This window comes from Glycine soja, chromosome 20, assembly GCF_004193775.1.
Source record: "Glycine soja cultivar W05 chromosome 20, ASM419377v2, whole genome shotgun sequence".
Taxonomy (NCBI): Eukaryota; Viridiplantae; Streptophyta; class Magnoliopsida; order Fabales; family Fabaceae; genus Glycine; species Glycine soja.
The window spans coordinates 47,228,188-47,255,090 of record NC_041021.1 but is presented as its reverse complement, the minus strand read 5'-3'; the positions used below and the strand labels follow the sequence as shown (position 1 = coordinate 47,255,090).

The following is a 26,903-nucleotide window of genomic DNA, read 5'->3' as shown; positions in this document are numbered from 1 at the left end:
TTAAAAGTTATTTAATTACTCTGTTTTATTAAAAAAAACTATTTATTACTGTGCTTTTTTTTTTCTTTTATAAATATTAAGTTGTTAAATTTTTTAAGAAAAATGTATAGTTTTTTTTAACAAATATGCTTAAGAGCAAGAAAAGGAGGCTACTTCTTACCATGTCATCTCTTCTGTGGTTTGATTGATTTTAAGGATAATAATAGAAGAATTTTTTTGAAATAAAATAAAGTATAATAAGCGTAAATTTCACTAAAAAAATACATAAATTTTGTTGAATATTATTTTCATCTTTGGATGGCTTTCACTTTGACACTCCGCGAATTGCCACGTCGATGGAGCAACAGCTTTCACTTCTCCCCACGACACACTGCTCCCTGGCAAAGTCCTTGCCATCTCATCATTTATGGCGGTTTTGTCTCCTGTTGTTGTATCATGCATTCTTGTTGTTCGAGCCGTGGGAGGTCACAAGAATTTCAAAAGGGATAAGACGTGATTATGCCTAATTATTTACAAATTTACAAATTATTATATCATATAAATGAAAAAAAAATTATAAATTAAAATGTGATGTTCAACTTATATAAAAATAATTAAAATTGTATAATTATAATTTAAGATCTGTTTCATTTAAGAGGAAAGAAAGAAAAGATAATTTTTTTAAAATTTTTTTCTCTACATGAAATAAACACAACCTTAACGATTAAATTACATATTTAATTTTGAAGATTATAAAGCATTGTTATTATCAATATCACATCTAACTAGCTTGCACAAAAATAAAATATAAATTGAGTTTTTGTACAAATTTTTTTAAAATATCTATATTTATCATTTATAATTTTAACTATTAATTTTTTACTTTACCTCTTAAAGGACTACAAAACCTTGTAACTCATTTATTGTAACTTTTATTTAATTGTTTTGTTAAAGGACCATGTATAAGCCTTGCATTTTGATAGAAAGAAAAGATGAGTACATGACCCGTGAAGCAATAAGCAAAAAAAGAAAATGTAATAAGAAAAGGACTAAAATGCACCCATAGGTTATTCAAAAGAAAATAGTTCTACACATCTTATTTTATTTTATTCACATTTCATTCTCCTTTTTCTCTCTGTTTTAAAAAGTTTTTGTACTTTAAAAACCTGCATTCATACAGACCTGTTCCTAGTTATTGTAATTTATGTTCAACCTAAAATAATTCTCATCATGCATCACATGGGTATAACCTAATATTATCTATAGTAATTTTCTCTGTTTTATAATATTAAAGAATAATTGTTATCACGTCACTGGCCACGACCATGATTTAAAAAAACAAGTATTTTATGAAAAGAAAATTTAAGAAAAAAACATGAGCGTTGGATCTGAACAAGCACGAGGTACAATTATATACGAGCGCACAGAATCACATTCTTCCTGCCATATCTTCTGACTCAGCTTTATTTAATTTCTTATGTCCATTTCATCATTTCAGGCAATATTTAACAATGGTATGGAGAGTTGGTAGCCATTTGTGATTCTGAAAAACCCATCAAGATGGATCAAGGTGAATGACAAAAGTCAAATCCCTCTTTCTCTTCTAATCTGCAACAATTTGCATATAGTTTAATTATAACATGTATTTTACAACAAATTTTTCAGACAGTTCTATTGGGAAAGTTTTCAAGTTCACACATGTTCTGGCTGCCTCCTTCGCCGGTTTAGTTGCCGCCGCCGCCGCCTCAAGCTACCGGCGGGCACCGTCCACGGTGGTGGGAGAGCAGAAGAAGGTTATTCCCGAGCTACGTAGGACGGAATCTGGGCGTCTCGGGGAGATCGAAAAGTTCTCCCACTATGTTGGTATGTATGTTTTAGGGGTTTTCATTTAATTTGCTCTACCACTATTACAAACCCTGTAATGGATGCACTTATCAACAACGTTACTAATTTTGTTTTTTTCTCCTCTCCGTACTGTACTTTTATGTGACAAAGAAAAATTCACACTTTTCCTATATTCTTAGAGTTTGCTTGATTTTTTATGCTATATTTGGTTGGACGAGAAGAAAGTGAGAGAGGAATGCAAAATTTTATGAAAAAAATTTCAAAACTTAGATAAATTTTAGACGATAAATTAATTGTTGAAAAACTGGGATTTTAGAACCAAGAATGAAATCAAACCACCTTTTAGATATTATTTTTAACCAGCGTATACCATTTGCCTTCTTTTATTAAGGTGGTTATAATAATTGATGTGAAGAGTTGGATCAACATAAAGACGGTCGAGCATTAATGCATTATGTTAGGTTGAGCATTAATGCATTATGTCAGGTAATGTTTTTTTTTTTTACTCATGTGTTTGCATTGCAGCAAGGCAAATGGGGTTTGAAGATGCTGATGAGGTTCCAGAGCTATGCATATTGGCCCAAGAGTATTTGAAAAAATCCAAAGGGTGCGATGAAAGCATCTTTGAATATATTTCCAGTGGCAATGTGGAGAACACTGATTCTCTATATGCGAAATTAGTTGAGGAGTTAGAGAGATGCACCCTCAGTTATTTAGCATTTCACTGGAACCAAGCTACATCTGTCATTAGTCAGGTATGTTAATGTTAATGTTCCATTCATGGCCCCGCTTTTGTTCCAAACCAATTTATCGGTTTTTATTTTTCAATGCCATCTGCTTGTGGGGTTCCTACTCTCAGGTTTCTCCGTCCCCACATTCTAACCCCTTGTAATTCCATCGCCTTTTTTAATGAGTTTTTGCTAATTAGTGGACATTGGTTAAACTGTTAAAAGAATTAAAAAAAAGAAAAGATTTTATTGAAAATCATATAAACATATTTTAAAATGAGAAAAAGAATTATTTGATTATGTAAAAAGTTGTAAATAATCATAATCTATAATTTCTATAATATATGATAAATTTGTTAATTTTTATAATAATTATCTTAAAATAATTTAAATAATGATTTATGATTGGATGATAATGCATTAAGCTCTTTAAAAATATAAAAAAAAACACGTTTTTTTGAATTTCAATTTTTAATGAAATATTTTTTCTTTTACTTTTTTAACATGTGTTCTAAGGACTTAATTAACATTTCTCTTTTATTAATTGTATGTTATATTAAATTTTCTAAGTATTCTTTATTAATTAATAAATTTTTTTAGCTAAATAATAGTAAATGCTAAAAAATAATGAGTTGAACTCTTCTTTTCTTTTATCGAAATTGAAGATAGGAAGGAAGCAATTAAGTTTTGAAAGTGAAAAAAAAAATTAAAAAACTAAGACTAATTTTAGAAGAACATTTTAAATTATTGATAAACTTATAACATTAATTAATGAAATTAATTATTTTTAAAAAATGTAAATTGACTAAAAAAGGAAAAAGAATTATATATTGTTATATATAAAATTTTACACAATCATTCGTATCATATATAATAAACGTGTTAATTTTTAAAATTATTATTTTAAATTAATTCAAATGATATAATTGATTAATAATATAAAATTATTTTATTCTTTCAGGATATTAATTCTAAACACTTAATTTATTGTTAATTATCCTTTTTCTTTGATTCTAATTATATAGAAATCATGACTAATTTTTAAATTTATTAGGATTGAATTTTTTTTATACTTTTAATTTATTGTTAAGTGTATTTACTAGATACTCTGAATTATGAGTATTAATATTAAATATAAATATCACTTATAACCTTTAAATTTAAGAATATTTTAAGAATAAAATTTAAATTTATAATAGTATTAAATAGGATTAGAGTTAGTATCCTTTTAGTCATTAATATTAACACGTGCTTTAACTTTGGGGAAAAACGTGTACAGCGTGCACAGTTTTAACTCGTGAAAAAATGGCTAAATGGGAAAAACAACTACACAGAACCTATTTCCTCGTAATTCTCGTCAGTTGAGAGAAGAATTGTATACCTGTGGTATGTGGAAACTTCAAATATTGACTTAAGTATTTTTTTTAATTATTGTAATTTAGTATTTTTATTTTTATCTTTTATAAAATATTTTTTATTTTTAGTTTTTATAAATTATATTTTTAAAAAAATTTAGATAATGCTTTATAAAGTAAAAAAATATTATCTAAATCGTTATAATAACGAAAAATAAAAAAATATAAATTATAAGAGTTAAAAATGAAAAAATAATCCTACAAGGATGAAAAAAACTACATTATAAAAATTAAAAAGATATTTAAATCTAAAATATTTTAAAAAATTTCCTTCCTTTTCATTCTAAAAATTAAAAAATATTTAAATCTGAAATGTTTTAAAAACTTTCCCTCCGTTTCATTCTACCATCTAGAAAAAATAACACATTTCTCTTCACTTGCTTCTTTCCCCGTCCTTTCTCAATCATTTCTTACAACCAAATCCACCCTTAAACTTAGATTAATCATTACCACGTTTGTTTTGGTTAATTTGAGAGGAAAAAAATTAGAAGTAATTTTAAGTATTTTATTTTTGTTTGTTTGAAGGAAAATTAATGAGTAAAAGTTGCAAAAATTCGCGAGTCCCTTCTCATTTTGTGTCTTTGCATTTTATCCATGATTTTGGATGAAAATTACTAATTATGTATTACTTAAAAATTAAATAATTTTTTATAAATATATTTTTTAAATTATAATAAAAAATACTTTTTGTAAAATAATAATAACAATAAACATATTAATTAATTGATATAAAAATATTTTTCTTATATTTTTTATTCTCTTTTTCACTCATCCAAATAGTAGAGAATTGTTTTTCTACTGCCTTCCTTATTTTTATCCATCTAAACAACACATTTTTTTCATTCTATTTATCTTTTTTTCTTTCTCTTTCCTTTCTATTTTATTGTTCGTACAAACAAAGCATACGATTTTAATTGGTTGAATGATAGGTTTTGGGTGTGGAGTCTCAGCAGAAAAAAAAGCTGAAGGGAATTCTATTGGCAGCTACAAGGTAAATTTCTATTTTATTTGCAAATTCTTTTTTTATCATTTAATCAAATAATTCAAATTTATTTTTTAAAACATTAATTAAATTCTTTTCTTAAAAATTGAAATGTTACATCAGTTTGATGATGTTAATTAGTTAAACTAAAGGAATATAGTTCAGTTATTTAAACAAGAATATCTAAGTTGTTGTAAACCTCTTGTAATTATTTTTATTTATTTTTTATTGCTAGGGATAAAATAAAATTGTAATGGAGTTAAAAGTTTTCCAAGTTTTAATAACATTTTATTTCTGGCACTATGCAAGTGTACATGTATTTAAATTTAAATATTGACGATGTTCGTTGAAGCCAATATGGTGCGGTGTTTACAGGGAACAGAGGTTTGATAGAGTAACCAAGAATCTGAAAGTGACAAGAGTGATCTCTACTTTGGTGGAAGAGATGAAAGCAATAAATGGTGACTCGCAATGTACAGAAGTGATGGTGCCCATGGCCCACAGTGAGAGGAGTCCAGTCCTGCTGTTCATGGGGGGTGGCATGGGAGCTGGAAAGAGCACTGTTCTTAAAGACATTCTTAAAGAGTAACTCTACTCTTGCACTATGATCATTCTCTAATGCTAATAGTCTTAATAATATGAATGTGTTAGCCATTACTGATTATTACTACTGAAAGTAAGAATAATTATTAGTAAATCATATGGACACCCAAATTAGGATCCGCTAGCATTATGGCACATGTGACCATGACTGTATCATAAATAGGATCCATTATTAAGGTTGAAGACATATTTAAGTATGAAAGAAGTTCTACTTTCCAACTTAGTTTGAGTAAGATTGTTTATGTGTATCAATTGGCTTTGGCAGATCATTTTGGTCAGGAGCAGCTTCAAATGCTGTGGTGGTTGAGGCAGATGCTTTCAAGGAGAGTGACGTCATATATAGAGCCCTTAGCTCCAGAGGTCACCATGATGACATGCTCCAAACTGCTGAATTGGTATGCTTCTGTGTGAACCATGACCTCCATGTTATTATTATCATATCTTCCCACTAAACTGACCACTATTGTATGTGCAGCATGTGACTAATGTTATAGAAATCCAAAATAAATTTTAAGAAATTGTCATTCACGTAAAGGTCCTTTTGCAATTTAGCTATGATGAAATGGATGACATATATTAGATCCTTAATTGTAACCTATTTTTAACTGATGATTGCATCTAATTTATCAAAATCTGAACAGGTGCATCAATCTTCCACTGATGCTGCATCATCTCTGCTGGTGACAGCTCTAAATGAGGGTCGAGATGTGATCATGGATGGTACCTTATCATGGGAACCATTTGTGGAGCAAACTATTGCTATGGCAAGAAATGTTCACAAACACAGGTACCGAATGGGGGTAGGGTATAAAGTAGCTGAAGATGGGACAATTACTGAAAATTACTGGGAGCAAGTAAATGATGCAGAAGAGCATCAATCAGAGGAAATTTCTAATGGAGAAGCACACACCCAAAAGCCTTACAGAATTGAGCTAGTTGGTGTGGTTTGTGATGGCTATCTTGCTGTTGTTAGAGGCATTAGGTATGTATGCTTGTGGAATCATCCATGTTACTAGTCTGGGAATTGGTTTTGTGGATATGAGTATGACTGTTAACATGACATTGGAATTTTGACAGGAGAGCTATTATGACAGGGAGGGCAGTGAGAGTGAATTCACAACTGAAATCTCACAAAAGATTTGCTAATGCATTTCCAAGATATTGCAAACTTGTTGATAATGCCAGACTCTATTGCACAAATGCTGTTGGTGGTCCACCAAAGGTAAATTTGAACAATTTTGCATACCTGTTGTGCAGAAATGTTTGATTTTACACCTTATCAGTTTTAAAATGTCATGAAGATAACTTTCTTGTAGTACATTACAGCTTATAGGGCGGAAGGATGGTGATCACAATCTACTAGTGGATCGTGAAGAGATCAAGTGCTTGGAAACGTTAGGCAGTTTGAATGCTGGAGCTGATTCCATCTACGAACTTCACAAAGAACCCAGCCCCATAATGGAACCTGGTTCTGTTTGGAATGATATAGTTATGTCACCTTCAAGGCCAAGTGATCAAAAAGAATTGAAGGAATCTATTCAGAAAATAGAGAAATCCATCCGAAAAATATAACCAATATTGTTGCCTGATACGTTGGAGCAGTATTTGGCTATCTCTGGAATATATCGTGTTTTGTTCTATATCTTTAATCGTATGATTTTACTTGACAAGGAAGATTATTGTGTCGTTTTCCTGGTATCTATATGTAAAGTGAAATGCTTGGAACATATATTATGTAATATACTCTTGAGTTTTGAGCATATTTTTTTTTTTAATCATTCTCTTTCTTGATTTTGCAGTTTTCAACAAGTTATTAAATTTATTGAAAAAATGTTTGAAGGATGTGTTAGATAGTAAATTCCTAGCAATATTACATGCAATTTTTATAAGCTCCATAAAACAAAGTTCCCAAAAATCAGCATATATTTCCTCTATAACATTGGTCCTATATTCCTAGACCATATATTAACTGATCCGTTAACTTAATCAATTCCAGAAAATTTCATACGAACAAATGTTAAAATGCATATACATACATCTTTCAGAAACTATAATGCTGTGTAGCCAATTAGATTCAGGATCGTGTCTAATTGCGTGCTCTATGACAATATCATTGAATTGAGCATGTTGATCTTCTCGGTGGCTTGATATGAAGGAGCTATCATATTCTTCCTTAATCAGCCTGTGGTCCAATGTATTGAGTGCCATTAATGATTCACACAGGCGTAAGGAATACCCCCAAATTGCATGATCCTTGACCTTCAACTTCGTGAGGCAAATTCCTCAGATTGGAGGATACATATTATCACTTTCAACTTCACTTTCAATTTCACTATCATTTTCGCTATTATAGGTCTTGAGATATGCCTCATCACCCTGCTCACCATCCTCCACCTACATAAAGGTATTAACACAAAAGTATATAATGAAAACCAGTTTTTCATATAAGTTTTTAAGGTGAGGTTGGGGGTTATTATGGAAGAGAGAGCAACCTCTGAGTTCTCATCATCGCTAGGATAGGCAGAATCCAATTTGTCATACAATGCTTCATCTCCTTTGTCCTTTACCTTCTCCATTTGCTCCTATGAAAAGTGATTAAAGCCAAATAAGATAGGAAAACGGGGTTTCCATAAAACATACAACTTGGCTTGCAATAAGAAATGCTAAAAATATAAAGATCAGTAAGAGCATACTATTTCGGATCTTATCCTCCCCACTTTACTTTGCAAAGTTGAAATATGATTCATGAGTGCCTGTTTGTCAACAGAAAGAGAGTTAAGGCATTATTTGGCTTAACAGATAGAATGTGCATATAGATCTGCATGGTAGAGGGAGAGATGGAGAAAAACATTAAGAATACGAGTAAAACCTTATATATATACCCTCAAGATAGATTTTATCATCTTGGTCTTCAAAAGTTAAAACTTGAAATCTCCAATTTTTTCATCCCTCCATCTATTTAAGTTTAATATTGTTAACTTGAAAAGCCTCTGAATAATGTTAAAAGATAAACATGACATATCTGAAAATTTGGTCTTTAACCGAGCCCAATGACATCATATGATCCATGTAGCCAATCTCACCTAATGGGATAAGCTTTTGTTGTATTCAGCAGTCAACTAATCCAAAATGATGTTGTTTTGCGAGTTTTAGGCATCATTTAGGAATTAAGTGTGTCCATAATTTTCTATATTAGAGTATTACCATTTTGGCCAAATGATGATATTTTCGCCCAATTTGCTAAGCTAGACATGCCATGTCATCTTGTAATGAGGCAAATCCGGTTAAGGTTAACATTGTTAAAAAATGGATGGAAGGGGTGAAACAATTGGGGATTTTAAGATCTTGGGACTAAATTTATGACATTTATGTCTAAATTGATTAAAAAAATTGCATCTTTTACGGCGTTTAATCTAAAAATTATAAGCAACTTTCATTTGAGGGAAAGTTTCATATGGTATAACAAACGAACAGCAGTCAGCTGGGAGACCAGCAACTTAATCAAATTTCAGCCATACTTAGCACAAAGAAGGAAATTTCTTACATGGGTTTCTAGAACATTAAAAGAAAAGTGTATAAATTATATATTAAATAAATAAAAATAGGCCCTTTCCCAAAAAAAAAAAAGGCCATAATCCAGTGGTCCTGTGGGCTGACATTAGATAGTCATAAAATTATAGTTTGAGGTACAGTATGTTTGTTGCAAATGTTTATCTCCAGATCTACACGAAAATTGATATTATAGAATAAGAGTACTTTGCATACATACCTCATGTCGTTGGAGCTCAATTGAGCGTGCCAAAGCCTTTCTCTTTGTCAATAGATTTTTGGGTCTCAATGTTGAAGGACGCTGGTAATCCTTACCCCGATAAACAATTACAGAATATCCTTTTGAAACTTTGTCAACTGAGACCAGAACACCTCCACTCTCAGCTTCAAGTGCTAGTGCAATTTTTTTTACTTGTTCAAAGGTTTTAGCCTTCACAATTATCTTGACCAGTTCCCGGTACTTCCAATGCAAGTGCATGTTCTCAATAGTACCATCAAAAACCCCACGTCTACCTGAATCCACAAATTATTCAATTTCTATAAGCATCACATAATGATGGGGGAATGGAATGATTGAAGGACAGGGGTTAAGGGGAAATAAAGCTGATTTAAAAACTTTGAAGAATGGATTCTCAACTTTTAGAGATGAAATATTCAGGTATAAGATTAACATGAATTAGACTTATAAAATCAACCTTTTGTATCTGATTTGTTCCATACAACTTAGTATTGAAGTGAAGTAAAGTGGTCCTAAAATATAGTAAGAACAAGTTTATTTAGATAGAGCTTTACCAAGAAGTAAGAAAGCTTTCATCCTCAATCCTAATTTGCGAAACATAAATCTCTCTTCATCAGTTATACTTTCAGGATCTGCTTTGTATTCTGATGGCTTCAAAAACGACTCCACCTTCATTAAGGCTTTTTCAGCTCTCCTTAACTTTCTTTCAGCCTGGTAAGTAAAATCCAGGGATTACAATCATGCATATTCTAAATTTGAGAATAATCCTAGAGTGAAATTAGATACAGAAAAAGACAATAAAGATTATTAAAACCTCCAGGAACCAGACATGGTGTCATCTATATATATAAAAAAACTGTCCAGCCGTCGCCACATGTCAACAGCTGGACAGTTTGCACTTTTTTGTTTTTTAATATGTGTTTTATATTTTATTTTTTGTTTTTAAAATTTTTATTTATTCTATTATCCTTTTGTTCTCACTCTTTTTTTTACTAAAAATCCGTGCATTACCTGGGTTCCAATGCTAGTGATATTTGAAACCATTGATTGTCTAAGGTTTATATGAGAGTCTAATTAAACACATTAGAAAATTAAACAAGTGTGTAGCTGCTGTAACAAACTTTTTAGCCTGGTTGATAATGTGGGAATCAATTTCAGATACAACATAGATGTTAATCTTCTGTTCTTGTAAACTTAACCCATTGCCTATCATGATCCTTACTTCATTCTCTTTCATATCATCGCCTGACTGGCCTCATCATGATTTAATGAGACAAATCTGATCCTCCACCTTGTATTAGGGTTGGGTATATGGATCTAGATCCACGGACCGGCCCGTTAAACCAGCAGACCTTGCAGATAGCGGGCCTCTTTTTTTAAAATCCGCATAGTTCTATTGAGTTTCTGAGTCCGGTCTGTTAAGCCCACGGATATAGCGGGCTTTATCCTCGGACTTGTGGACTACCTGTTTAACCCGCCTAAGTCAAATGTGCAAGTATTATGTTAATATTTTAATCATTAATTTTGTTTATTATTGTTAATTTGTTGTGTTTAAAATTTAAGTATGTTTTAGTGTGATAGATTTTAGCTTAAAAGATGAAGTCAATTATTTTTCTTCTAATTTTATACATTTTTCACTTTTTTAAATTTTTTTTTCCAAATTACTATTTGGACCCACAGATCGGTCTATTTTTCCATGGACTTTTGCGGGCCAGTTACGGACCTTGAAAAAAAATCCATTTAATGTCATGGTGACAAAAAAACAATACCAGTTCAATGAAGAGTTTTAAAGTTTCATCAAGGAAACCCTTGGAAGAAAGAGCATTACAATCATGCTGGATGATGAGATAATTAAATGCAAAAGCCATAGGCAAGACAATAAGAGACTTCCATGATTATATGAAAGGAAATTAAAGAACTTACAAAGGAAAGCTTCTGTTCTAATTTTTTAACAAGGTTGGCATGCCGTAGTTGTTCTACTTCTCTCATTATTTTTTGTTTGTGACGCTCATCCAATGTTTTCCCCCACTTTGCATCTGCATCCAAAGTTTCACCAAGAGTCCCTGCCTCTGCTGACAGCTCTGATGTATTATTAGTCGGTATGAGCAATGATGACGCTCTCAATCTTGCTTGCTCCTCCTCATCTTGCATTACTTTTGCCATTCTTTCCCTCTCCAGCAAGGCTTGAGTGACATCTGCTGATAAAAAATTCTTTCCTCGAAAGAAGACCAAGAAGTCTTTATTTCTGGAGAGTAGAATACCACCTGTCAATTTCTGCAGTCAGCAACAAAAATAGTCATTGTTCAACAAATCATCATCCAGTAGTGTGACTAAACACAACCCTTGAGGCTGCAATTAAGATCCCCCAAAGAGAACGCAACTAAGACGAAGAGTGACCACAATTAAGGCAACTTTGAAACAATATAAAATCATTCAAAAGCCTCTGCTAATAGGATAAGCAAATGGGATAAAAGTAATTACTTGGTTATCTCTGTGAATGACCAATTATCCCATTTGCTTATCCTTCACAGAGGTTTCATTAACAGAGTTTTAATAAAATATCAACAGAAAAAGTGACAGGGAGAGCATTAGCAGGTCAGATGTGACATTATCATGAAAGAAGTCGGAAGAGATAAAGATTACTGGATTCATGTGAATTTAGTCAATATGAAACACTGATCTTAACAGATGCCAAGGTTTATTAATTGATTCGTCAATACCAAAGTTCAAACCCATGAGAATTACAAATTTACATGATAATTGGTTTCAACTTCTTAACATTTAATGCCCGCCTACAGGATGCCGCTAGGAAATGACACAAATTATGTACATTTTCATGCATAAAGGAAAGTTTATTAGGAAATGGCATACCAACTCCGGAATAATGAAAAAGTGCTCAAGAAAACAAAGCTACAAAAACAAAGTAAAAAAATTTGATTAGTGGAACAGGAAAATGCATGATTAATCACCTTGATCTCTTCTGCCATTCTCTCACTGGTTGTTAGCTGCACACCACGTTTGAGTGCAACCTTTGCAATAGAACTTATTTCCCACAATTTAATCATGGCTACAGCTAATCCTTGAAGCTGTCTGTTTCTACCTATATATCATGATTAATTTATTATAATCAGAATAAAATTCAAAACTTCACATGCACAAGGGAAACAACGACAAACCTAAAGCAAAATGTGGAGGAAGGGTCCTTGCAATCCTTCGTAGAGCAGTTGCCTCCCTTAAACCAAGTGTTGCTCTCACTCCAAAAGGAAGAACTCTGAAGGGAGGTTGGTAACCGGGAACAGTTACTGGAAGCATATCCGCATCGACAGGCAATGGATCACATCCAGGCCAATCTGTGTATCTAGGGCCAAGACCGTCCAGTAACTTGTCTACTTCATGTTCATAATTGACTTTGGGCAGATAATCTCTTTCTTTCTCATCATTTGTAGATTCCAATTTTGCCAATGGTGCACTTGTCCCAGAATTAGAAGCAATGTCTGAAGGATTCCCCACAGAATTATAAGAAGGTGTTGGTAAAAGCTTAGAAGAGTTCTCGCTTTTCCTATATATTTTTTTATTCTGTTGTACTGAAGGAACCTCGTAGCTCACACCCCTGTATAAGGAAACAGAGTTGCCAGACCTCCAAATCACCAGACCACCAGTTTTTCTCTGAATGTGGTTTTAAAAATAAACAAGAATATAGCAATGGTTACTGATAGTCAAAGGAGATATATAAAGAAAAATTGGAAAGCTCCAAATGGAATCTACACACAATGATACACAACAGGCAGCATTGACAATACAAACAATCTAATCAATCATAGAGCATTCAAACGATCCTACGGATAATCTGGACTCTTTGACAAATATTGTGGTTGAAGAAGAGAAATATTTCCAAATTCGCAAGTAAACTCAAGAGAGTGATCTAGACGGTGAATCAATCATTTATCACTAGACAAGAGAATTTGCAAAAGTGGATATCACAGCCCAAATAAAACTAAAAAATTGCAAACATCGGAACAGGTCCTGGGGACAGCTTAAAGAAAATCTGTTCGGTTAATATAACATTCATAATCAAGTTGCCCAGCTACGATCCCAGGAAAGGGAAAGTGTTGAATGAATCTAAACTCACTAGAGCAATTAAGGATTATCTTATCAGCAATTCACGGCATATTCCGTCAATCCTAGTTCCCTACATTGACTTAGACCACTCCTCTTTTAACCACTCCTAAGTTGCAAAGACATGAGCAATTTAATCACTCTTCTTTTAATTATCCAAAACAAGTTTACACACACTTCACAAAGCCGCTATTATCCTTCACTTCAATAAACTCTCACATTTGCTTCTCATTCCCATCATGCACACCACAGGTTTTGCAACAAAAGCAAGATTTTCTGAACATAGAATCAACTAAAGATAAACACCAAACCTCAAGTATCTCATGCATCCTCTTCATGTTAAGCGCGGCCTCGCCTTCGAACTTGAGCCTCACAATCTCCGAAGTCTTCCACCTCTCATGAATCTTGTCCACAACAGCCTGAGTGACCCCACTCCTCCCAATTCTGGTCTTGTGCTTCTTCTCAAAAGTCAACTTGAGAAGCCTCTTCAATTCTGACTCAGGAAGAGTCAATTCCGCCAGAGAGGTCTTACTCCTACTCCTCATGGATTTCCTCTCTTCCAACTCTTCAACCACCGGCTTCTCCCACGGAAACCTCACTTCTCTATCATCACTTCCAAAGCTTCCAAACCCTAATGGAGATTCTGAAGAAAACCCACCTCGTGAATTAGGCAACATTCCTTCCTCCACATAAAATATATCCTCCACTGACCCTTTTTCTATCACCCTCTCCTTATTCTGAATCCCATCTTCAACGTACCCAAATTTCTTCAGTTTTTCCACAATCCTATCCATGGTGCTTCCACCGGTATTTCCATCACCACCCTCCTCGTCAGAGCTCGCAAGACCGGATTTTGACGCGTGCCCATTTTCAGAATAGTCCAAAACAGCACATGGCGGCTTCGGACGGGCGTGGTTGTTTGTGGGGTCGTTCCAACGCTTCAACCAGTGTTTATCGGTGGAGAAACTCTTGGCAGGGTTGCAACGAAAGATGAAGAGTGGTTTGCGACGGAGGAAAGTGGAATTGGGAGAGGGTGTGAGGGAGTGGCGGAAGAGGGAGTTGCAGAAGCGGAGAGAGTGGAAGTTGGGAGAAGAATGAAATGAATCGAAGAATGGGCGAGTGGGTACAAGAGCCATAATCACAGTGACATGAGTGAAGAGAAAGAAAATAATGATGAAGATGATGGTGTTGGGAGCAATGGAAGTAGCTTATGCTCTGTTCTGTGTTCTGCTTCTTACCCTGCGCCGCAGAGACAAATATCTGCCGCTAAAATGACCGTGGATAGGGAACCACTCCTTGCCACACGCCAATATTTTTAGTTTTTTACACTAAACAATTTTGGTTTTCTTTTTTAGTCCCTCATCATCAATAAATTTGAGATATTAAAATGGTTTCTTCTAAATTTTGGGAAAACTAATACTAAATTCTTCCCAAAGACAAAATATTTTTTTCTCTCTTATAACTATGATAATTATGGAATAGTACAACTGAATTGCTTTGATAAATTTATGCAACAACTCCTTTTCAGAGTATCATTTTAAGTAATAGTTATATTATTTATACGATATTTTTATAATATTTTTTTTTCCTTTTATTTCTTCACTACGTGAGAGGGCGAGCCCTGATGCAACGGTAAAGTTGTGTCTTGGTGACTTGTTGGTTATCGGTTCGAATCCAGAAATAATCTCTTTGCATATGCAAGGATACGAAGTTTTTTTTTTTCCTTCACAACGTGACTTATATTATATAGCCACAGACTATCCGAAAATGGAACTTGGTTTCTTGTATATATAAAAAAAAAAAATCTTAACTATTATATTGCCCATAGTCTACCCTCTAGAAACAAATATTGTTAACACTCTGTAGCAATTTCAATGTTCCTCGATTCATCGCATTGACAAAAGGTTAAATTGAACTTTCTAATTGGCTGTAAATTAGTGGCTCGTAACTGGCAAGATTGCAAGTATGTCACCTTAGTGTATATATATTAATCTTGTGAAGGTACTTTGGTTCTGAAAAGCTCCCCAAGAAATAAGAAGTACTTCGAATAAATTTTTTTGAAACTATTTAATATTATCTTATTAGGTAAATAGAAATGGAGATTCTTAGTGACTGACAAAGGTTTTTGGTGTGATCTCTTATATTACATGCATGACTCTCTTACAAAGGATATGTTTGATGGAAAGATCTTGTTTCTATTGAAGCCTAACCAGTAACCACACTCCCTTCCACTTTGGTTTTCGAACTCCATTGCTTTAAAACTTAGAGGTGGTGGTGGTGATAAGATTAGATTTTGGCATGACAAGTGGATTGGTAATATGAGGATTCCAAACGCCTTCCTAAGACTATATTAGATTTCTAGATATAAATAAAATGTCATTGCAATCATGGAGAATTGGAGGGTGAATGATGGATTTAGACTTAGAGGTGGAGGAGACTTTTACTCAATAGAAGGAAGATCTTTTTGTAGAACTAAGAAATCTTGTCATTACTATTTTGCCTATAAAAAGGGAAAAAGATTTTTGGATTTGGAAAGAAGATGAATCTCATGCTATTTTATCATTTTAACTTGTATCTTCCTCATTGCTTATAGCATGGATGGTTCTTTTCAAATATTTTTTAAGAAACTTTTTAAGATGTCATATATCTCATAAATACTTTAAATTAAGCATGTTTAATTATAATATTCTTATGTAAGTGATGAGATATTAAAAAATAAATGTATCTCATTAGTATAGATAGTTTTAATTAATTTATTTAAGTCATATTTAAATATATATAATTTTATACTTGTATAATCTTTAAATTCTTTTTGATGTGTCTTTTCTACTAAGAATTCATCTTTGTTAATTTATATTTCATCTCTTTTGTATTGACCATCACTCCCTTCAACTTGGGGATGTTACACCATGCATGGTGTGGGGATGCTTAAAAAACCTGCCTGCTTTATAAGTTTTAGCTTTTTATTAGAGCCTGATTTTGGAAAGATTTCGAACAAAATTGTTTAAGCGTGAGTAAACTTAAACGGGTTGGGATTGACATATGCTTTTTATAGGAATAGATATGTTATAGCACAACTTATCTACCATATCAATCATAATCAGTCGATGCTTAATTACTTAAAGGATTATCTCCGTAGATTTTCAATCAATTTCACAAATTTGTAAATTTATATTTAAGTTAATAAACTTTTATCTAAACATACAATTAATGAAAAAAAATTGGATCGATGTCATCCAACAGGAATAACATCTCGTACCAAAGCTAATTATCTTTCCTAGATTTTGTTTAGATAGAGTCATGCTCCCTAAGGCCAACTTTGATACTAATGACATGTAATTAAAAAGTAATTAACCTAAACAACCTTTTGTTTTGGAAGAGAAAGGAAAAAGAAAAAGTTCAGATGTCACATTCCAATGATAGGTGGGTGTATCAACCGATCTTGCTGGAAGTACAGAGAGAATCTAAACCCCTCGTAAACAACATTATACATTTATACGTTAATAGTATAAGGAAAAAAAAAATGCTGGAACAAATGTTGTACTACGTAATTTTATTGAACAACAAAGAAGCTTCTCCAGACACAAATCTTAAAACAGCTTAAAAAAATTGTTGATCATGAACATATATGAGAGTACATATGTGAAATTAAATAATCAACATTGATTTGTACTCAAGCTTTTACATGATACTCTATCTGTACATGAGAAATGAATTTTAATTTCTTCATCTAAAATATGCACTTTAAAATAAATTAAAAAAATTATAACACCATCAACTTATAAAAAATAATAAAGAGTAAAAGTTTAATAATTTCATTATTTATTATATATGTACATTAATTTTATTATGATCTCAAGACGAAATTTTATTGTAACCCACTAATTATTTCCACAAAGTCATATGCGTGTGTGTATATATATATAATAGTTAATATTCATTTAGATTTTTGAAGGTGTGACCCTACCAAGTATTACAACTTAAAACTAACTCCTATATAACTTCAAAAGTTCTAAAAATAATAAAAAGCAAACTCAGGAAGATGTACTTCTTTAAATATCCACTGAAATAAATTCTGCAATTGTCTGGACCATATATCAATATATCACGATGACAACAGTAGTAATTAACGGATATAAACACTACCATCACACACCCACAAGTGGGGCTTTGGGCATATGCTAACACATTTGAAATTTGAAGCGTAATTATCAACTTTAATATGTGCAAGCGATTGACTAGCACATACGTTTTTGAGTTGCCCAGATGCTTTTTATATTACACTTTGCTGATGAGAACAACATATCTTTGAGTGTCTCTCGTTTAAGGCAAAGCAAAGCTCTTAAAATCCTTGAATCTCAATCCATAGTCCCCTGGTGTTGTGTTACTTTAGTTTCTTACTTTCTATGCCCATCCAAAATTAATGAGCAATGATGCATGGGTGATCTTTTCTCACGTGAAAGTGTTAGATATATAGCGAGTGCATTAGATCAAGCGCCATTATATAAAGATAAATGTATCCATCAGTTCTACTAGGGCCAACACGGCCCATTTATGATGGGCTTACCGACCGCCCTACATATGGATCAGGAAATGCTTGAGTAAACTTATCAAGAAATATTTCTAAAAGAAAAAAATGACATGTCACAAAGTAAAACTAACTTATGTGCAAGTTAATTTATAAGAGTTTTATCAAGAAGTTAAGACTATCATTCACATGAGTAGTGATACGTGAATATATACTCCATTACTTAACTCATTATTTTTTTTTATGGCATCATATTAATTATTTATCGTACCAATATTTTTCTTGGTTATAGTGCATAAACCAAAAGATTATAATTATGTCTGAAACAAATCCAAAACATCAATGATAACACTTAGAATCATAAGTGTTATCATCATCACATTATTTGTTTATATATTTTTTTATTATATCATATTACATGTTATATTTATATTTTTTTATTAACAGTGCATAGATCAAACTATTAAAATTTTGCCCAAAAAAAAATCTGGAACATATTCACGCCCAAAACACTTTGTTAAATACTTGTAAACCATAAGAGTAGCCCAAAACTAAATGTAAAAATATGGAATAAAAAAAGAAATGAGTGAATAAATAATTATTTTATTTTTTAAATATATTTTTGCCCTCAAATTTAAGTTACTATTTTTGGTCTCCTAAATTTATATTTATTTTTTTTAGTTTCTCGTGACTGATTTTTTTGAAAATTTAAATGCATAGTTTAATTTGTAGTGATATTTTTTTACCCATAAAAGGGACTAAATGAACATTTTTTGAAACTGAAAAAATAAATTTAAATTTAAGGAACCAGAGACATAACTCCATGTAACTCAAATTATTGAGAAATCAATAACATAGTTAAGTTTTTTTCTTTTTCATTTTTAGTTAGAACATGGGAGATCAAATTAACGTCCCAAAAAATAAAATGGAAAGAGAGGGAAGGTAGTGGTAGATATACTTAATGTAGTTTACGTACACTACTAATTCAATTACTTCTAAATCCGGAATTTATTTTATTAAAATAAGTAATTTTTTTAATGTGTTTATCTAAATTACTTCTACTTAAAAAAATATACTTATTTTAAGAAACAAATCCTATATTTTTCTTTAAAAAATACTTATATAAAAAAATATTTATTTTAGAATTATTTTTTTAAGTTTAAACAAACACACCCATATACATTAACCCCTTAAGAAACTTTTTTCTTTACAAATGAAAAATTTAATAAATTGATCTTTAGACGATGATAATATGAAAAAGATGATGATAATTAGGAATTAAAATATATAGGTTAGGCTAAGCGATAAGAATTTATGACATAACTAACATAAGATTAGACCAAAAGTCAAGTTCTATAAAAGCATATTTGTTTATCTCACTCCTTCTCTCTTTTTTTATTTGGAGTGCATTAAGTTTCACAAAAATATTTAAGACACAAATATTAAATTATTTTATTTTAAGTAATCTATTTTAAGGGCATTATAGTATTTTTAATACTTAACTTAAAAAATAAAAATATACTTAATTTTTAAAAAATGTCTATTGAATTTTCTTACTAATACTTATAACATAGGATGGATAATACAGAATAGAAAAAATAAGATGTAATCACATAAGCAAAATACAATAAGGAAGTTGAAATCACATTACCCAAATATAATGAATCAAAATCGAGTCAAATATCAAGAGTAGTTTGCATATAAAACTAATTTTATTCGATGATGAAAATTCAGTAACATACACACGAAAATAAGCCATTATTTAGTTTCAACCTATTCAAGGGCGAACATAATGGCTACATAGGACACAATGCATTGATCTAGACAGAAGCATATATAATGAAGTAAACAAACAAAAGCTAAAGTGGCACTTCATGTTTAAGCAAAGCAAACTTTGGAAGATACATGTTGGTCCTCAGAGATTGCAGCTGTTTGCACTACCATGGCAGCACCTGTAATTAATAGATGTAACCTCCATCACACGCCCACACAAGGGATTTGGGCAAGTTATTGTTGCTAGGACACTTGAAGTATGATCATATGGGAGACTAGCATACTTCTCCTTAACCACATCATAATATTCTTTGAAGGCCACATCAAAGGTTTCTTTCTCAAGCACTTTGCTTTTCCACTTATCAAAATCAAGCACGGTTTGATACATGGGCTCAGCATGACCCAGAATCTTCAAGTTACGCCCTCTACCAAGAACAACCCATCCTGAAGGGTCTTGTTTGAGGCAAAGCAAGGTCCTCACAACTTCTTGGATTTCACAGTCCACTTTGTCCTTGCACCCCTTGTTCTTCTTCTTCCCATCTAGGCCGATCCAAAATGAAGGAACATTGTCCGGGTTACTCTCCCCCAACTGATAGGGCTCTATGTTGATGTCCACATTGTTGATCACATGCTTCTCAATTTTCCCAATTGCGATCTTGAAGTTCTGCACCCAGCTACTGTCGTTACCTCCATAGATGAAGACGTAACTAGTGTTATCCTTCCCCAAGCGCTGATTAATGCACATGTTAAGTAGACTAATTAACAAATTAATAAACTAAGATATGAAATACAAACAGTACTTTTCTATATGCAAGAGACATGAGATTAAATTGTTCTCAGTTATTCTTATGATAATAGAATAGATTTTTTTTTTTTTACTTGTAGGAATCAAACTCATCGGGAGATTTATATTTATAACAATTCACATGCTATATTCAGTGAATTAACTTAGACTTCCTCGGTGATAATAATAAATATCAATCCTATATAATTTGCTTAATTTTAACTTTGATTATCCACGTTAATTATTCTTGTAAGAATAGTTTTCATTATTTAATTTTGATATGTATGCATGTATATGTAATTGTATAATTGTGGTTACCTTTGCATTATCATCGGTTTTCTCCAACAAATTCCAAAACCATTTCCATTTTTTGTTGAGATCATAAACGTCACTTCGCCTAAAAGGAAAGGCGTCGATCCCCCATTCAAAAATAATCTGCATTGCATTATCATTCATTATCTGACCTTGAGGGTTGACCACAGACACTATAGGCAAGCCTTCGTATTTAAATTTGTCCACTATTATATCATATCCTGGTAACTTTTCAAAGTACTCCACAAGGTAGAATTTGATCTTTTCCTTCAAATTATTAAACTGCTCCCTCGTAGTCTTCCAGTCATCCACAATGGGGATCCATAAAATCTTGAAATCCCCTTTTTTGAAACCTTTTATTTCTTCTCCTGGGTTCTCTTGCAACCCGTTGTTGATGGAATTCAAAAGAGATATCTCATCTCCAATGTTGTCAAGGCTCGAAAAGAACAGCATCACATATTTCTGCTTGAACACTTCAATACCCTGTTTGGTAAATTACAAATAAAAAAGGACGTAATCATTTAATTATTTAGAAAAAAAAGTGTCACAAAAAGTAATTATTGTCTAAAGTAAATTAAGTCAGACAGAGACAGAGAGTAAAAGATACTATATCTAATCTAATATAAGATAATAACAGTTAAGGACTTATCAAGGTAACTGTCTACTTTATCACTAACATTTTTAATTAGGACGCCGCCTTCAAATATTTTGGGTATCGAAGTTCCATTCTCAGAACCTGGAATAATCAGAATATCCAACAGCTCTACCACATCTTTAAGTTTAGGATATCTAATAGTGTTACGGAAGCAGTAATCTTGTATCCTTCCTGATACAAATGGAGACAATAGCCTATCAGCATTTGAGTTAAAATTCCAAAGGATTGGAGCAACACAAAGCACTTAAACACGTATATAATACCTATTTCCACTCTGCAATTCTCCAGGTGGAACTGCAACTTTTTAAAAATGAATTCAAGCCTTTCTTTATATGCTGATAATTTATGCTCCCTGAAACCAAAATATTGAAATTAAAATTCAATTACGTTTATATTATGCAACAAATATGCATGTTAGAACAACAGATCCCATTAAAAATGGTTGGTCAAATTCCAGTTAAAATTAGTCACAGCAAGCCGATCACATGCATAATATGGTTTAAAAAAAATCTGTCACAGCTACATTTTTAATAAAAATATGCAAAGCTAATTAGTCACATTTTTACTTCATCCTTTATTATTTATACATAATTAGTTATCTGCAAAGCGCCGGTGAATATTTCACACGAATAATATGATTATCAAATTGCAAAGCTAATTAGTCACATTTGTACTTCATTCTCTGTTATTTATAGAATTATGTTAGTTTGCAATTGCAGGATGAAGCAAATAGAGAAAAACTTACGATATACCGACAAGGTTGCCAATAGAAGCAACAGTGGAAGCAATTGTCCAGTATACAACAAGAGGGATCTCTTGCATGGCAGCTTGCAAGGAATGCACAGCCTCTATGTCGTAATCCATGGCAGACCATTTTGCCCACAGATTGATGTAATTAAGCACTTCTCCTATAACTGTGACCAGATCAGTCATATCTGCAGGGACCCTTCTGCTGATTTGAACTTGGTTCAGCTGCTTCAGTGAGTTTCCAAATTGGTCTGCTGCTTGAACCCGATCAAGGCGTAAAAATTCTCCATATTCCAAAGAGAATGCAGCCACAGCTACTAGTGCTTTCGCATCCCACGAGAAGCCACTCAGTTGCTGAAGGATCCTAAGTGCTGTCTGGTGTGCACATTCTGGAGTTCCACGTGTGGTTATCATCTGTTACTTGTTACCAGTTTCAAGCATCAATCATTCGCACCACATTAAAATGTAAAAACCACAAAAAGTAAATTAATCAACATATGATATAATAACCTGACAAGAAAGCCACTTAAGTGTAGGGAAGTCTGGTTTGAAACTTGTAACAGAAGACTGTGACAAAACAATTAAATGTTAGTTGTACTATATATAATAATTTGTACCATACCATGTGCAATTTGTTTATACATATGACTTCATTTGCTAAGGTTAAGGTATAACAATGACAAGTTATGCAGAGTTATTACATTGGTAAATAGAAATGCTAGCAGCACTCTATCTCTCTCTTTCTAACACTTATTTCATGATTAATTAAAATTTATTGAAAATTAGTAATTTTGATGAGTTTCACTTCTACGTCAGGAAATAAGAAATGAGTGTGAGAGTCTTGAAGCTAAAATTGGGGATTGAATGAGAGTCATTAAATGAGAAAGGGGACTTCTTAAAATTGGTGATTTCCATAAATTTGAACTAAACATAGAAAGAGTGTTAGAAAAAGAGTGTGAGAGAAAATATCACTAATATTTCTCATATATAAATAAATATGTAAATGGTAATTACAGCAGCTGCTGAAAGTTGAGCAGAGGCAGAGTTGAGAGTGTTGGACACAAGGGTGAAAAGGACATCCCTGTCGAACTCTTTTTCATCATTGACATGTGTGAGATAAACCTTGTGGCGGATCTGAGAGTCTTGAAGCTCAAAAGGGTTGGGGAGTTGATCTTTCTGCTGTGGAGTGGTGCCATTTGAAGCTGTTTTGGACAGTACCAATGCCATGGTGATTTGTATCTAATGAGGTTTGTGTTTGAGAGCAGAGGAGACCTTTCCTTGTTGTGATGTAGATGTTGTTGCTTCCCATATTTATAGAGACACGGAAAGTTGAGCGGGGAAAAGACAAAATGCAAAGTAGCTTCTGAATGGGATGTGATATGAGCGTGAAACATGTTGCAATGATGGGGATTTTGCAATGTACCCTTGAGTGATTAGGATTCTGAAGGAGTGTGAGGTACAATATCTGGGGTATAATTGCTTTTTCAAGATGAATTGTTTTTCCAAGCTCTGCTTTTGTTTGTATCTTTGGTTTTTGTTTTTTTTTTTAATAGAAGCTGTTCTTTGTGTGGGTGTGTGTGAATTTGGACGTAATCAAGCTTTTGCTTCTGGATACTCTTGTTTTATTTTGTTATAATTTTATTTTAAATTTTAGGTAGTTTTTTATTCATAAAAATTGAAGCAGGTACTAAAGAACATTAACTCATGTCTATTTAGAGTTCAGATACAACCGTGTCTATTTTTTCGTTTGGCTATTTACACTCTCATTAATAACTTAAAAAGAATGTTTTTAGTCCTTTTTAAACAAGTGAGTTTTGATTTTAGTTCTTGTAATCTTTTTAGTTTTGATTCCATGAAAAGTTGAAATTATTATTATTATTTAATTCTTAATACCCATTAGCTTATTTGTTTAATCAAGTAATCATTTCAAGTGTCTTCCACAAGTAGTCCGTGAAATCATGTTAAGTCAATGTATGATATTTTTTTAAAATCTAAATACAGTTATATATTTACTCTAAAATGAACATTAGGAAACAAAAATAATGACAAATTTGGATTAATGAATCTTCACTCGTGGATACATCTGTATCCTTACTATACTAAAATAGCTTGTATTATGGATATTAAATCAATATCAATTTATACTAACTAAATCTTCTAATCGATATTTTGATCAAAGAAATTTTTTGAAATTTATTAATTTTTTTTATCTTTCTCAAAATATTTTCTTTTTTTAGTCAAAAGTGAACAAACATATTGATTTGCATGTTGTCACCAAAAGTTAAATTCATTGTTTTTTCTAAAGAATCTCCTGATTGTTCCAGAACAACTTTGAATATTAACAATCAGTTTGATCGGATTTAACCCTGACTCAATCAAAATTTTAAGGATTGGGTGGGTCGGGTTTGTGTTTTTTTTTTTTCAAATTCAATCCAACTCAATTTGGTTACAAACATGTTGCATTAATTGTGTCTAAATATTTTTTATTTCGTAAAAATAACTTTTTGTAAACATTAATTTTTCTTTGCTTGAAGTTTTGTAAGCATTGACTAAATACATTTAAAAGAGATTAAATTATAACAATATTTGACTAATAGAATTAATAATTTAAATGTTAATATGATATTTTATTTTAGATAAAAATAAAATATTATATTATTAATATGAGAAGACATAAACAAAATCAAGACAAAGATAAAAATAACAACTTAAAAAAGAAAAACAAAATCATGGGTGATTTAATTAAATAATTTAATAAATTGTGAACTAAAAATTAATGAATTTTGTATTTAATAATTAATTTAGTTATGTGATATGGATTGGGTTAGAGTAAAAAAAAAAAAATAAGTTACCAACTCCATTTATGATCATATCTTAATTAGGATAGGTCGAATTCGACATGAACATTTACAAAATTCAACCAATTGGTCATGTTGAATCACATATAAACTAAAATCCATTCACACTCTTAAGTTTAGATTTTATAAGAATTTTTTTATAAAAGTTTAGATTTTATAAGAATTTTTTAATAAATAAAAATTTATGCGAGTTGAATTCTAGAGAATTATCAAGATTTATAAACAATTACAAAAATACTTCTAAATCATCATCTACCTATCTCTTCCTCCCACACTACATTCATAGGATAGTTACATTCAATTTAACATTGTTAAAAATTACTTAATCAACTTAATTTAAGAAATTATATATAATCATAAGAAATGTGTATAACAAGTAAATGTAAATGCTAATAGATTTACTAATTAATACACAATCAAAATTTAGCAAAAAAAATTCTTTATAAGTAAAATGGTAATAACAGAAATTAAAATTACAAATTATTTGTGGGAAGCGTGGATATAAAAATAAAAAAGATTGTCAATAAACTCAAACTTTAGTAGCAATTATTGTTGTTTTTTTCTTCATTGAGATATGTCTGCTTGCTTTAGCATTATGGTAATTCGTCGATCTCTTATGTCTCAAAGTATAAAGAAAAAGATTTGTTACAGGACAGGGACTGTTTGTGTATAAGAAAGGCTAAAAAAGAAATTAATTCGTTGTAAGGAAGCTTCGTTCTTTTTCTTTAGTAGGAACCCCTTTCTTTATGGTAGCCAGTTAACGATTGAAATATTCTATAACAAGTATGTTTGATTATCTTTTATACTATTCGTGTTCTTCAAGTTTGTTTGCATTATTTTCTAATTATAGAAAAGTTCGTATGCAATTGAGAAGCTTTGTAGCCACCATTGTATACCTTGTACGTTGTGTTGGGCAAATATCAATAAAATTCATTTCTTTGCCTGCAAAAATAAAATAAAAAATTGAGAAGCTTTGTTTCTATCTACATTCGCATGAAAAATTAAAAAGGAAAGGGAATGGTTAGGAAATTGTTGATGTTTCTTGACTTTCTTCGACTGGAGAAGGATTGCAGTAGAGAAACTGACATAACGTGCTTCTACTGGAACGAAATATGAAGGATTATTAGAGGGATTAGGACGATGAAAAAAAATGGAAATGCTCAGTATTATAAACTATAATTCAAAAAACAAAAGCACAATTAAAAATTAAAGCAAACATACAAAAATGATATATTAGTTTATGACTAATCGTTGGGGACAAGCAGATATTTCCTCCAATGATTATCATTGAAAAGGAAAAATAAAGAAGGGGAGGGGGGAGATTACACAAATAGCACAACTACTTACTAAGAATTTCTAAATCGGGAGCACCGTCAAGCAAACGAGGATTTAATTAAAGTCTCTGCATAGTTTTTTTCTATCATTATCATTGAATAAAAGAAAAATAATAATTGATATAAACAATTTTGTATGAAATAGTTTACAAAATTATCATTATAGTTTAATATGATTTTTTTCATTTTTGCTTTAATTTTTATATATTTCAACTAAAAAGTAAAATAACCATTAGTCCGACTACTATTTATTTTCTTAAATAAAATTTCGAGTAAGTCATTAGTTTACTATTATTAATAAAAAAATATGATTGAAATAAAAATTTTCATTAAAAATAAATTAGTGAAATTTTTTGAAAGAGATTAATATCAACAAATTTAACATATATTTTACATTAATATCATGATGATTTAATAATTCCAATTTTTTATACCCAATTTGACTACACAAATTTAA

At 31.5% G+C, this 26,903-nt stretch overlaps 3 protein-coding genes across 5 annotated transcripts; 1 reads left to right on the top strand and 2 right to left on the bottom strand.

Moving 5' to 3' along the window:
• Positions 1–1,364: 1,364 nt before the first annotated feature.
• Positions 1,365–7,330, top strand: LOC114403374. Of its 3 annotated transcripts, XM_028366302.1 has the most exons (10): positions 1,365–1,382; positions 1,478–1,549; positions 1,645–1,842; positions 2,350–2,579; positions 4,897–4,958; positions 5,325–5,534; positions 5,818–5,947; positions 6,194–6,534; positions 6,630–6,774; positions 6,879–7,330. In XM_028366302.1, the coding sequence occupies exons 2-10, from the start codon at positions 1,540–1,542 to the stop codon at positions 7,122–7,124; spliced, it is 1,572 nt and encodes a 523-aa protein (XP_028222103.1). In that variant the 5' UTR covers positions 1,365–1,382; positions 1,478–1,539; the 3' UTR covers positions 7,125–7,330. The 3 variants fall into 3 exon arrangements, with proteins under 3 accessions (XP_028222103.1, XP_028222104.1, XP_028222101.1); XM_028366303.1 differs by lacking the exon at positions 1,365–1,382 and having other exon boundaries at positions 1,417–1,549; positions 6,869–7,053; XM_028366300.1 differs by lacking the exon at positions 1,365–1,382 and having other exon boundaries at positions 1,419–1,549.
• Positions 7,331–7,457: 127 nt separating this feature from the next.
• LOC114403373 (CRM-domain containing factor CFM3A, chloroplastic/mitochondrial) lies at positions 7,458–14,744 on the bottom strand. The gene is made up of 9 exons (XM_028366299.1): positions 13,767–14,744; positions 12,516–13,005; positions 12,309–12,439; positions 11,263–11,613; positions 9,894–10,050; positions 9,322–9,614; positions 8,246–8,305; positions 8,045–8,134; positions 7,458–7,946 (listed from the first exon to the last, which is right to left on the bottom strand). The coding sequence occupies exons 1-9, from the start codon at positions 14,589–14,591 to the stop codon at positions 7,836–7,838; spliced, it is 2,508 nt and encodes an 835-aa protein (XP_028222100.1). The 5' UTR covers positions 14,592–14,744; the 3' UTR covers positions 7,458–7,835.
• A 5,094-nt stretch (positions 14,745–19,838) lies between these two features.
• On the bottom strand, positions 19,839–23,550 carry LOC114402573 (protein SIEVE ELEMENT OCCLUSION B-like). The gene is made up of 7 exons (XM_028365199.1): positions 23,269–23,550; positions 22,765–22,821; positions 22,253–22,668; positions 21,771–21,859; positions 21,530–21,678; positions 20,859–21,335; positions 19,839–20,486 (listed from the first exon to the last, which is right to left on the bottom strand). Exons 1-7 carry the CDS (start codon positions 23,479–23,481, stop codon positions 19,899–19,901), a joined length of 1,989 nt encoding a protein of 662 aa, XP_028221000.1. The 5' UTR covers positions 23,482–23,550; the 3' UTR covers positions 19,839–19,898.
• Between the last annotated feature and the right edge of the window lie 3,353 nt (positions 23,551–26,903).

Bases quoted from the DNA above. Each gene is read 5' to 3' on its own strand.
- LOC114403374 (XM_028366302.1), top strand. The intron at 4,959-5,324 runs GTAAATTTCTAT...CGGTGTTTACAG, and splicing joins ATTCTATTGGCAGCTACAAG to GGAACAGAGGTTTGATAGAG. The intron at 6,535-6,629 runs GTATGTATGCTT...GAATTTTGACAG, and splicing joins GCTGTTGTTAGAGGCATTAG to GAGAGCTATTATGACAGGGA.
- LOC114403373 (XM_028366299.1), bottom strand. From the start codon at position 14,591: ATGGCTCTTGTACCCACTCGCCCATTCTTCGATTCATTTCATTCTTCT. The intron at 13,006-13,766 runs GTTTGGTGTTTA...AACCACATTCAG, and splicing joins GGATGCATGAGATACTTGAG to AGAAAAACTGGTGGTCTGGT. The intron at 8,135-8,245 runs GTATGCTCTTAC...CACTTTTCATAG, and splicing joins GGAGGATAAGATCCGAAATA to GAGCAAATGGAGAAGGTAAA.
- LOC114402573 (XM_028365199.1), bottom strand. From the start codon at position 23,481: ATGGCATTGGTACTGTCCAAAACAGCTTCAAATGGCACCACTCCACAG. The intron at 21,860-22,252 runs GTAAGTTTTTCT...TTTTGGTTTCAG, and splicing joins GGCAACCTTGTCGGTATATC to GGAGCATAAATTATCAGCAT. The intron at 20,487-20,858 runs GTAACCACAATT...TGCATTAATCAG, and splicing joins AAACCGATGATAATGCAAAG to CGCTTGGGGAAGGATAACAC.